Source organism: Cyprinus carpio, chromosome A4 (genome assembly GCF_018340385.1).
Source record: "Cyprinus carpio isolate SPL01 chromosome A4, ASM1834038v1, whole genome shotgun sequence".
In the NCBI taxonomy this organism is placed as follows: domain Eukaryota; kingdom Metazoa; phylum Chordata; class Actinopteri; order Cypriniformes; family Cyprinidae; genus Cyprinus; species Cyprinus carpio.
In genome coordinates, this window is record NC_056575.1 from 7,959,669 (window position 1) to 7,972,501 (window position 12,833).

At 38.2% G+C, this 12,833-nt stretch overlaps 1 protein-coding gene across 3 annotated transcripts in view; it reads left to right on the top strand.

Moving 5' to 3' along the window:
- Nucleotides 1-12,575, top strand: part of LOC109089152 (semaphorin-3aa) — a 71,217-nt gene extending 58,642 nt beyond the window's left edge. For all 3 annotated transcript variants that reach the window (XM_042748924.1, XM_042748920.1, XM_042748915.1), the window contains exons 4-17: nt 207-326; nt 948-1,041; nt 1,175-1,294; nt 3,135-3,277; nt 3,422-3,536; nt 3,827-3,896; nt 5,698-5,842; nt 6,174-6,393; nt 7,115-7,206; nt 7,409-7,450; nt 7,537-7,694; nt 9,303-9,370; nt 9,607-9,752; nt 10,974-12,575. In XM_042748924.1, the coding sequence (XP_042604858.1) occupies nt 207-326; nt 948-1,041; nt 1,175-1,294; nt 3,135-3,277; nt 3,422-3,536; nt 3,827-3,896; nt 5,698-5,842; nt 6,174-6,393; nt 7,115-7,206; nt 7,409-7,450; nt 7,537-7,694; nt 9,303-9,370; nt 9,607-9,752; nt 10,974-11,705 (2,265 nt within the window). In that variant the 3' untranslated portion in view covers nt 11,706-12,575. The remainder of the gene's footprint in view (nt 1-206; nt 327-947; nt 1,042-1,174; nt 1,295-3,134; nt 3,278-3,421; nt 3,537-3,826; nt 3,897-5,697; nt 5,843-6,173; nt 6,394-7,114; nt 7,207-7,408; nt 7,451-7,536; nt 7,695-9,302; nt 9,371-9,606; nt 9,753-10,973) is intronic.
- The last annotated feature ends 258 nt before the right edge of the window (nt 12,576-12,833 follow it).

Genomic DNA, 12,833 nt, shown 5'->3' on the forward strand with positions numbered 1-12,833 from the left:
TAAATATAGGCTTTTTATTATATATATTTTTTTATTTTAATAAATTATTATTATTATTAATTTTTTTTTTATTAATTAAAAATATAATAATATTTTTTCATTAATTTTCATCTAATGTTGTATATTATACAGTATCTTTTTATTAGGCATGTTTTATATTATCTGGTGGGTTAACAGAATTTTTTTTTATGTTATGTCTTTTTCAGAAAGATTGCTCAAACTTTGTGCGTGTGCTGCAGCCCTATAACCAGACGCATATTTACATATGTGGCACCGGAGCTTTCCATCCTATCTGTTCTTACCTGGAGATAGGCAAGCGAGCAGAGGTAAACACAACACACACACACACAATCTCAATATCAATAATTCATAAAATTAATTCTCTTAGTCGAGTTCTTTCCTATCTCAGGAAAGCAATGGCACTAAAACATACTCAGGCACTCATGCGCATACATATCTTGAAGGCACATTCACAAAAACGTTTAAAGGAATGAAAATGAAATTAATGGTGGCTGTGTGCTGCTAACGTCTACCCTGTTAACAATTTCGGCCCAGTGAAGTAGAAAATGAGAGCGTCACAAAGCAGCGAGTGTGTTATTTAGAAGTGCCTCGACTGTGGGAAATGAGATGGCCTTTACATGGTGAAAAAATGTCAGTGAATTTCATGATTTGATCCACACAAATTAATCATGGCTTGAGCGCACTGAACATAATAGAAGATAACTTGAGTGCTGTTGTTTTGCTGTGAGTTTAAAGATCCAAATCTAAAGTAGGTTTTTTATGAATGTTTTTCTTCAAAAACAGCATCTTTTTGGCTACTCGTTGAATATTGAGAGACCCTTGAACTAGATCCTAATGGCACTTTTTGACATTCACCTCTCCATTACCTCATCCGTTTACTATTCATGACTTGCTGTGGTTGGTTAATTCATTATCCCTTTCCTCAGGACAACATCTTCAGACTGGATGCCAACTACTTTGAGAATGGACGTGGGAAAAGTCCCTATGATCCAAAGATGCAGTCCTCATCCCTCCTGATTGGTGAGTTAGTCAGAGATGGTGTTGTTTTGGTTTTAAAGATTTAAGTATTAATATAAATAAATAAATAATAAATAATAAATAAGTATTAACAGTGGTCTGATTGGAGATTTCATGCTCTTTTTTTATTTGTCAGATGGAGAACTGTATTCTGGAACATCAGCAGACTTCATGGGACGAGACTTTGCCATTTTCCGAACACTTGGGTCACATCATCCAATCAGAACTGAGCAGCATGATTCTAGATGGCTGAATGGTAAAAATGCTGTATTCTGAATAACTTAGGGCTGGTTATTGAATATGTAAACTATATTTTCTGTATTTTGGCAAAACGTTTACATTGAAATATGAATACCCACCATGATATGAATTAAGTGACTCTCTGAGTGAGTTACTGAATCATTCATTCACCTGATTTGCTCAATGAGTGAGTCACTGAATCTCATTTTATTTAAAAAACTCTGATTTATTTAGGAACGAATCAAATGACTGTCTTTGTGAGCAAGTGATTAAATCATTCAATCAAACGGATCTGTTAAAAAATTTGGATCAGTTCAGAAATTAATTAAGTGACTGTCTTTATGAGTCACTGAGTCATTTATTCAACCAATTTGTTTCGAAACATTTATTCAGGAACAAATGAAGTGACTGCCTTTATGAAAAGCGATTGAATCATTAATTCAACTGGTTTGTTCAAAAATGCTGATTAATTCAGTGAAATTCCGCTATTGTGTGTTGCTTGGAGATGCACAACAGTTCATTCTGCTTCTACTCCATACTTCTATATGAGTTATTAGTCATCAGCCCAACAGCCCACTCATTGCTGAAATATTATCTCAGTTTGTATTTTTGAGGAGTTTAGAAAGACAGTGTATACATGTACTTGCATATGTGTGTTTGTCCATTTGTTTTTATAGACCCATTGTGATTTTCATCCTAGCACTCAATTACTATCCTTAGCTGCCTGCTGAAATCATCACACAATATATGTTACTTTGCTTAGCATGTGTCTGCCAAGAGCAAATGTGTGAAATAAATGTAAATTTATGGGTTTTCTTTTGTGTGCAGAACTTTACTTCCCTTTACGTGAGTGTGTATGTGCCCGTATCCGTGAGAGCAAGAAAGAGCCTCTTTGTGAATCTCTGCAGGAGAGATTAGCTTGGCCAAGGTGTTGAGTGTTTCCTCTAACATCCCGCCTGCATTTTTGCAGACTTATGGAACACAAAGGTCAATATCAAGATAGGAGGGTCAGTCAGTATTTTCCCATGAAGTTAATCCTTTCTCAGCTGTTCCTGCGAGTGGCTCTCGTTTCAGTCCTCATACAGGGTCAGCGGCCACGCCATCAATACCCTCCTATATTTGTGAGGAAAGGTGCTTTTGAAAACACTCATCTCACCTTAATCCTCACCGTCTGTTACCACGGATACATTGGACGTTAGTTCCATTTCGCCCGCTCTGAAAGCTGTCTCTCTTGCACAAAAGACCCAGTGTCGTTTGGAGGATTAGTCAGATGGATATTCTATCAAACCTTATCAATAGAAACACGGGCCTCTCGCTATCCTCAGACTGTTGACGGTTATTCTTCTTGCACTTCAAAGAGGATCAGCCTTTACAGAGCAAACATTAGAAAGTTTGGGAGGCTAGAACAAATTTAATGTCTTTGGGAAACAGTCAGTGTATTGAATGACAGGGTTTCATTGGCGTCTCTACGGGCACATACACACTCACAGTGCATGAACGGAGTCGCTCTTTGGCAAATGTTCGTTCCGCTTTTTAAGCTTCACATCCTGTTGGGTCTGTTGCGCTGTAATGTAGCACTGCATGTCGCTTTATGCGTGTGCCGCCCACGTGGGTGGGGGACATATTACATTTCATTTCTGAGAGAGAGAACGGTCATGGCTGGGTAAGAGTGATCCCCCCGTAACTGTATTGAGGTCTTGGCTCATTTTGGAATAGCTAAACGGGATTCAATGAAGTGCGCAATCATTTCTGTGGGTTAGAACTTCCCAAAATGCTCACTTAAACAACTCAGTTTCTTCTGTATCTTCTTACAGTCCAGTGGAAACTAAAGTTCTGATGCATTGTGTGTATTCCAGACCCCAGGTTTCTAGGAATACACCTGATCCCGGAGAGCGATAATCCTGAAGATGACAAGATTTTCCTGTTTTTCAAAGAAAACGCCATGGATGGTGAACATACAGGCAAAGCTACTATCTCCAGGATAGGACAACTGTGTAAGGTATCATCACATACAGAAACAAAAATCATGCACATTTTGCATTTGTGCATTTGGACACACAGTATAACATTAAATAAAGTCTGTATTCAGAGCTTTATGTGTTTTTTAATGAGCATGTGGCCAATCTGTTTGAATTTTCTCCAGAATGACATGGGTGGACATAGGAGTCTCATAAACAAATGGACAACTTTCTTGAAAGCCAAGCTGACTTGCTCAGTTCCGGGCCTCAGTGGCATAGACACACATTTTGATGAACTGCGTAAGTAATGTCTATGAACGTTTAGTCTGAACATAATTATTTTTCATATAAAGTCAGAAATGCATACAAAGGAATTTTGTGGGAAAATGCATGAAATAGTTAAGTTGACAGCATCCACTGGAAATAATTTCTACTCATCCCTCAAGCTGTAAAAAACATGGAAATTTATGGGGCACACTAGACAACTGGTCCATAAACTTCCATTGCAACATTGCAGATGCTGTCAATAGAGTTTAAGGTGTGTTTATCCACTTTTAATAACTCCAAATGTTTCTTTATTTAACTTCCAGAGGATGTGTTTCTAATGAGTGCTAAAGACCCAAAGAACCCAGTGATCTATGCTGTTTTTACTACATCCAGGTAATACACATATACTTCAAATAAATACAGTTAACCATATTAAACGTATTATAAGAAGTTAGGACTTTTCCCTTTCTTTTTTCCCTTTTCCTTTCCTTTACTTTCCTTCTTCCTACCTATATTTTTTGTTTTTCCTTCCTTTTCTGCCTTTTCCCTTCCTTCCTTCCTATCTTCATTCCTTCCTTCCATAATTTCTATGTTCCTTTCCTTTCTGTCCCATCCCATCCCGTCCCGTCCCGTCCTGTCCTGTCCTGTCCCGTCCCGTCCTTTCCCTTCCCGTCCCTTTCCTTTCCTTCCCTTCCCTTCTTCTTACCTGAATTCAGTTTTTTTTTCTGCCTTTTCCCTACCTTCCTACCTTCCTTCCTTCCTTCCTTCCTTAATTTCTGTTCCTTTCCTTTTTTCTTTATCCCTTCCTTCTGTGCTTCCTTGTTTCATAATTTTCCTATCATTTCTTCCTTCTTTCTCTTCTCTTTTATGCGATGGCAGTGATTTTGTGATGTGTAATATGTTTGGCCCTTTAGAAGCTTTGCAGTGCAGTAATCTGGTTAGACTCAGACAGACGCTTCACATCGCTGCACTCTAGATGGGAATTTCCTCCTTATTCTGGTCTCTGCCCTCTCTTACCTGTTTCCCCATTCAGCTTTAGCTCACCACAGCTCAGAGGAAATATGATTAAGGTGGTAACCTGAATCTCAGTCCCCAGCCGTACATCCTCTTCTCTGGGCCTGCTGGCGAGGAGCAGAGGATTGGGGAGGGGTGAAGGCAGTAACAAAAGCAGATAAACAGTGTTCAAAAGAAGAAAAGACTTTTAAGATGATGGATGAGCACACTGTGTGTGTGTGTGTGTGTGTGTGTATGGAGGCGTGTGTGCATGTAAACATGAGATGAGGAAGAGGAGAAACATATCACGATTAATCACTGTCAAAAAGCGAGAGAGGCCAAGGCGGTGGTCGTCCAAACCTTGCAGATCCTGTTCATGTGTTCCCATCTCACTGATTTCCTAATGTATGCAGAGAACACAACACTCGAAAATTCAATTATGGGCTTTAAAGAATTAGACTGCTTTAATTGGTTTTCTAAGTGCTCTGTTTCTGAGATGAATAGAAGTGCATTGTAGGGACTTGCTTTTAATATTGCCACTTAATGAGGCCTGAACACTGGGGTGATGGATCAGTATTTTATCTCTCGCTTTATCTGGGTATGTGTGTTAGAGTGTGTAAGCACATGTATGTGTGTGTGCATTTTTATGTCTGGGACCCTGACTGATTGAAGGGGGATTAGTTTATTCATGTGCCCTGTGGTTAATTGATTTCCTCGCTAATTAACATTTTACAAATGCCTAGGGGTGATCACCACAGTCTGTTTGGTCTCATGGCTGTTTAGGGGAATAAGTGCTTGTATACACACATGTACACTGCAATACAAATGCTAATTTTATACATCTGCTAACACAATAAAGTAAACATGAAATCAAAATTAACCTTCTTAACACTAATTTCTGGTCTTATTGTGTGTGATACATTTGTGCATATTTTAAATTAGTCTTTATGATCTTTCATCAAAATGTAAAAACATTTCACTTCCAACCACTTGTCATATAAAGACTTTTCAATCTAGTTTGTCATTTCCTGGTCCAAAAAATCCTGCCCAATTTTTTCTTGTTAGATTAAAATCATTTAAATGCATTGAAATTGATCATTTACTTTTGATATATACACTTCTGGAAATGTACACAAAATGTCAAAATATTTTTTGTTCTGTCAATGATTGTGTTCTCCATTCTCCCCTCTCCTTTCCTCAGTAATATCTTCCGTGGATCAGCTATATGCATGTATAGTATGGCAGACATCCGAAGGGTATTTCTAGGTCCATATGCCCACAGGGACGGGCCAAACTACCAGTGGGTTCCCTTCCAGGGCAGAGTGCCATACCCCCGTCCTGGCACAGTGAGTGCTGGCCAATATATTTGGCATTAACACAAAACTGAGAAACTACAGCTTCATATCTTTGCACTTTTATTCGAATAAATCATTGCATTTATTGCATTATTCTTCCAAAAAGTAATAAACTGTTCTTTATTGGCCTAACTGTTTGCCTGCACATTTAACAGAATTTGCAAAAATCCTATCCTTGCAAAAAGACATTACTACATTACTTTGAATGCATACTAAAATAACTAAAACCACACTATATTATTCAGAATGCAACACTGAAACTTGAACCTGTGCATCAATGAAAATGTTTAACCCTTAATCTCCCCTCCTTTACCTACCATAGTGTCCCAGCAAGACGTTTGGAGGCTTTGATTCCACCAAAGACCTTCCTGATGATGTAATCACATTTGCACGCCTGCATCCAGCCATGTATAACCCCGTGCAACCGATGGGTGGGAAGCCCATTGTGGTGCGCACGAACGTGGAGTACCAGTTCACTCAGCTGGTGGTGGATCGTGTGGAAGCTGAGGACGGCCAGTACGATGTCATGTTCATCGGCACAGGTTAGTAAAACCAACCAACACGTCAGAACAGAAATATAACTGCTGAATAAACAAAACAAACCCTATGACTTTTCCAGTTGCTTGTGGATATGGATTTTTTTACTTGAGTTTTCCAGTTCTGGAAATCACACTTTTAAAATGTCCACATATATCCAGGTTTTCCTAAAACTTTGGAAATTCTGGTTCTTTAATGAAAAACAGTTGTTGGTGGGTCAGTAAAATAAGGAATATCTGGATTTTCTTTGATTATCTTGAATATCTTATTTAATGGTTGTTTTTGTCTTATTTTAAGTCATCTTGAGGCCCCCTTGGGAGTTTCCCCACACTCTTTTTTATTCTCATTTGTGGTTCCACGAAGAACCTTTACCATCCGTGTAATCTTTCCATTAAACAAAAGTGTTTTTTTTTTTTTTTTTTTTAGTTTATTAAAATGTCCTTCACACTTAGAAAAAAAAAAGAACTGTTCATAGAAAGATTCTTTTGGGAAACCAACAATGATTCAAAAACCTCTTTTTAGAACTTTTATTTTTAAGATTTTCACACAAAATTAAAAATGTATTTTTTTTTATTCACCTTCATGTCCTTTGAACTCATATATTTTATTTTTATTTATTTATTTTTGGATCACAAGAGAAAAAAATAACTGTTAGTTTTAAAGTTACAATTAATAAGAAATATTGTACAAATAATTAATATTTTAAAAATTCTAATCCTAAATCAGATTTAGGAACTGTGCTGAAGGTGGTGACCATTCCCAGGGAAAGCTGGCATGATCTGGAGGAAGTGGTGCTGGAAGAGATGACGGTGTTCAGGGTATGAGCGCCAACTGTTCATTACCCAGAGAGCTGTGCGTTTCTGCTTGCTATTGGAATCGAAATCCTCCAACTATAATTTTCACCTTAGTACATTTAATTGCTCCCCCATAAATCTGTCTGCACAGCCACAGCATGTCATCCAAAAAAAAATATCCTCGGATCTTAAAATGAGATTAAACTTGTTCTGTTTTCCCTTCTAGGAGCCAACACCTATTACTGCCATGGAGCTCTCCACTAAACAAGTACGACTGCTTGATATTACTCTTCACCAGCCATTAGCAGAGAGTAAACCTTGTCCTAATAGACTTATATGTTCATCTGTCAACAGCAACAGCTGTACCTCGGGTCAGATTTAGGGATTTCCCAGATGCCCCTGCACCGCTGTGAGGTCTATGGGAAGGCCTGTGCCGAGTGCTGCCTGGCAAGAGATCCATATTGTGCCTGGGACGGGACAGAGTGCTCTCGATATTTTCCGACTGCTAAGAGGTAAGCATGATGAGGGCATTTTTATTCTTTTACATTTTGGTAACATTTTATTTAAGAATCTGGATTAAATTACATGTTCTAAAAAGGGCATTATTCACCTTCATGTCATTCCAAACCTGTAGGGTTTTCTTTCTTCTGTGGAACACAAAATAAAATATTTTTAATAATATTTTGTCCAGTGGGGTTGTTTTGGACCCCATTGACTTTCATAGTATGGACAAAAACCCTGAGACTTGTCTCAAAATGTTTAGGTGAGTAAATGACAAAACATTTTTTTTTTGGGTGAACTATCCCTGTAAGTCATTTTAACACAAATTATGGCACCATATTCACTGTTTAGGTGTTTAGTGCACTAAGAATTCTGCATCTCAACACACATGCATTGACAAGCACAAACACCTGGATCCAAGTATACAGGCTGCTTTTAAACACACTATAAACACATGCTCACAATAAGCCACTTACCCACTGTTAATATATGTAAACATGCACACACACACTCATGTGCATGCTTCACCAGCTACACCTTCACAGAGGAAGAAGAGGGCCATGGCTTTAGTCTCGACACACCCTTATGGTCCACAGCACTAGGATGGTCCACGCCACTCCAAATATTTTCAGTGTGCCTGAAATGCAAAACAGACGTCCTTACCGCACCTCCCGCACGTGCCAAGAAAGCCAGAGTCAAGGAATGTGTGTGTGTGTGCACGCCTTAGCAAAACATGTTACAGAAATGAGAAGACACAGAGAGCTATGCACTGAAATACAAGAACAGAACAGGGAAAATAAAAAAATGACAGATCTTGAAAAATGACAAAGAGGCTGTTTCAAATGCGAGAATCTCAGAAAGTTTTCATATTTCACTTATCGTTCCCCAAGATATACTGCAGCTAAACCTCAGCTACAACCATTCTTCACACCAGATCCTGAATGTTTTCAGTCAGGCACAGGAAATCTTCTCAGTCTTTCAATACAGTTGTGAAAGGATAAGAGTGCTGGCCTTGGCTCAGTCCTTGGCCCATGTTAGCATTTAAGAGGTGAAGCTGCTCTCTTAAACTGGCACAAAACAGTTGTAAACACTCTGATGGAGACTGAATGACTCTTGTAGCTGAGAATGATGTGCAGAGCTGTGATTACAAATATGTAGGTTCTGAGGTTTGGAACTCAATAATGAACATCATGAAAGATCTCTACATGAATCATGTTTCTGAATTAAAACTGGGGCACCAACACATTAAGCACATTCCTTCCATCTTGCACCTAAAAGTGTGACGTGCAGTTTAGCAGAACCATATGGAATTGTTTCCCTTTCTGCCTTTATGGCGACAAACAGATAGTGCCTCCCCATTGGATGAGTCAGTGTTGCTGTGTTGGGCAATGTTTAAAGTACCACACTAATGGTTTAATTATTGTTTTATAAAGCTAAAGTATTTTACCATATAAATCTCACATCATCCTTAAGTCTGTATGACAATACGGTACAATGTAGTTGTTTGATTGAAACAAAAGTGCCCTCTAGTGGTCTGAGGATAGTAGTGTCGCAAATACCAAACTCTAGGGTCAGAGATCTACATCATACGTCTAATCCAATCTTTTATCATTTAACAGGAGAACAAGACGTCAGGACATCAGAAATGGTGATCCTCTTTCTCAGTGCTCTGATCTGCACCACAATGGTAAGGATATTCACATACCTTTATTTCTGATCAGACAAAATGAATTAGTTGCCTAAAATAATATGAGGATATGTACAATTTTTCCAAGTCAAATACATGAAATGAAATCAGCGTGCCTGAACATTTGAGAAGGATTGATGCATTATAATCTTTCATCTGTGTAGGCGCCACTGATACACCGTTCTATTTCAGTACTCTGGAAATTACTGAACATTACCTCCTTGTGTGTGTGTTAGATGATCTGGAAGGATACAGCAGTGTGGAGGAAAGAAGTGTGTATGGTGTAGAGAACAGCAGCATGTTTCTGGAATGCAGCCCAAAGTCTCAGAGAGCTCTAATATACTGGCAGCTACAGAGACCCAATGATGAGCGTAAACATGAGGTACACGCAGACAAACTCAACAAATAACATAGGTCAGCAAGACATGCACCTAAATGACATGATCATGGTGATCAAAATCCATCGCAAAGAATATAAATGACTTAATATATTTGAATCGGTTTTCTCAGTTCTCTTGCTGTGCTCAGTTTCCAGATTCTTCATGCATTAGATCAGTTGGCAGTCTTAACAAGTTTAACAGTCTAACACTGTTGAAATCATTTAAAGGTTACTGCTATTCTGTCTAATCTATCCAATGAGCAGTCATTTTTTTCTGAATGCAGATAGAACCTTGTTAATTTTCATTTTAAAGATGCCATTTCTGTGTCATTAGCTTTGCCAAACACATTTAATCACATCAGTCTTCCATTGGTTGGCCAAACAGATAGCATCGTCCCAAACTCGCACTATTGGTTATACCAGTGTTGCAGTGTCGGATTGGCCGTGATGTTTAAAAATAATAATAATAATAATAATAATAGAGTAGTGTTTTGAAAGCACTATTCAGGAAAAAAAAACGACTAATGAACTTTTTTTTTTGAGAGAGAGAAATTAATACTTTTATTCAACAAGGATGCTTTAAATTGATCAAAAGTTAAAGATTTTTACATTCAAAAAATCATTTTCAAATAAATGTTTTCTTTAAAATCCTAAAGAAAATGTATCAAGGTTTATAAAAAAATAAAAATAAAAATTGTGTATACACAAAAGGGATTTAAAATATTTTAAAATCATAAAAATATTTTCATTTTTATAGATACACTGATACACTGAGATATTATAATGTTTATAGTTAAATAGTTATATATTTTAATAGTAATTAAAAATAACAGACTTTCAAGCATCTTTATTATATGTAAATAGCATTAAGTAAAATGTTTTACGAAGGAGAAAGAATGTTATTATTACTAGTAAATTAAGGTATTTTATTGAACAGGATATGACATAATGACCCCCACACCACCCACCATCACACATACACCAGCTGTGTTTCTCTTTCAGATATTATCAGGCAAAAAATAGTGCTAAAGTAACACCTCACCCCAGACGGTCATTTTGTTAATGTAATAATGATCAGATTTCAGCCTTCCTGCTGTGTAAGAGAATCCCCCAACTGTGTCTTTGCACCCCAGATGTAACCTCAGCATTTAAGGTTCTGGTCTGGGACTATTTATATTCTATGAAAAAGTGTTGATAAACTCAATCTGTTTTTCTCCATGTCAGATTGTGATTGATGAAAGGCTGAGTCTTACGGGCCAGGGTTTGCTGATCAGAAGTCTAACCCAGGCCGATTCAGGAGTGTACCACTGTCATGCCGTCGAGCACGGCTTCATTCAACCACTGCGGCGTATTCACCTCCAGGTCATCCCAGCTCAGCGCGTGGGCGAGCTGCTTCTCCGGGCGAGCGCCAATGATAAGGACCCATCCCCCAAACACAAACTCTGGTATCGGGATTTCATGAGCCTGCTGGAGCACCCAGATCTCAACAGCGTGGACGAGTTCTGTGAGCGCGTTTGGAAGCGAGAGAAGAAACCGAAGGGAAAGAAAACCCCCAGAGTCAACCCTGCAGCTGGCGTGGGTACAAAAACAGATAAGACCCCTCAAACGACGGCTCAGACTTTGCAAAACCTGACGCAGAGAATGCAAAACACACCCAAAGTGCCGATCAACCCAACTGTTCAGATTCTCCCCAAGTCCACAGGTTTACAAAGAAGTCAAATCCCGGGAAGTACCGTGAACACAGAGAGCCAAAGCATCAAACCAGACACTCAGAGCACTCAGAAGGTCCAAAGTCCTCCCGAGAGCCAAAGAGCACAGCCGAACCAGGGAAAAAGAGGCACCCAGACCTCACAAAGAGGACCTCCTAACACAGCCAAGTGGAAACAGCTTCAGGAGAACAAAAGGGGGCGCAACCGCAGGACCCACGAACAGCAGAGACCACCACGCAGCGTGTGATATATACTCACAAACACTCAATAGACACTTGTAAACATCTGCATCAGTCACTCATACAACAGACAAACGTGCAGTGCGGCCATAATCGATAGCACAAAACTCAAAAACGGTGAACTCAACTAGAAATCCTGCTCACGTTACTTGTTCACCAGGGAAAGCACACTGATTTTGTTGTTGTGATGTGATAGACCTTTTACACTACTAGTGTTGCAGATCCGACATCATACACGTGATGTTTTCATCAAAGGACGCAAAACAGTCGTTTGCCAAAAAACCTTTGCAATACGATGGGATAGTGCCAACGGAAAAGGAAAATGATTATGAAATATGAAAAAAGACATGGTGGAGTGAAGTAGGCACCTGGAAAACTGGAAGCCAGTTGCTTAGATTTGTAAAGACTGTAATATATGAGCAAGCATTGTACTGTACATAGAACAACACTAAGTAATTATGGACACAATTGGTCAAAGGTGAAAATAAGGCATGCCTAGGTAACAGCTTGTCTAACCTCTGATCCTCAGAAGCGTTTTGATGTTTGTGTTAAATATGTTTCCGATAATCAAGTGGGCCTGACTGACTAAAAAAAAGTCAGCAGCTGTGGTGACCATTTCTGCCAAAATTTAGTTTTCAAATACAACGTGCATGAGTTGAATGAACAAGCTCTTCCAAGCCAGTTGTCGAACTGTCTGCGGATTACAGCCGTCTAGATGATCGTTCTAAATGTCGGTTGTGTAAAAATCAAAGAACATCTTTTGAAAGATGTTTTTAGATATTTCCATAATGTCTGTAGTGTATTTCTAAATTATTATTACTCATATTTCATACATTTTCGTCATTAATTTGCTAAATCAGTCTATGTTAGGCTGAATGCTGTGTAGAGAGATATATCGTATATATATATATATATATATATATATATATATATATATATATATATATATATATATATATATATATATATATATATATATATATAAATATATACAGCGGAACACCACTTGATTATTTATTGCTGGTTATTGTTTATTGTTCAAAGGGTTGCATTTATTTTTGATATAATTTTTTTTTCTATTCAGTTGTAAATGTGGACAATGGGCTACAGTTCACATAGATGGACCAATTATTTGT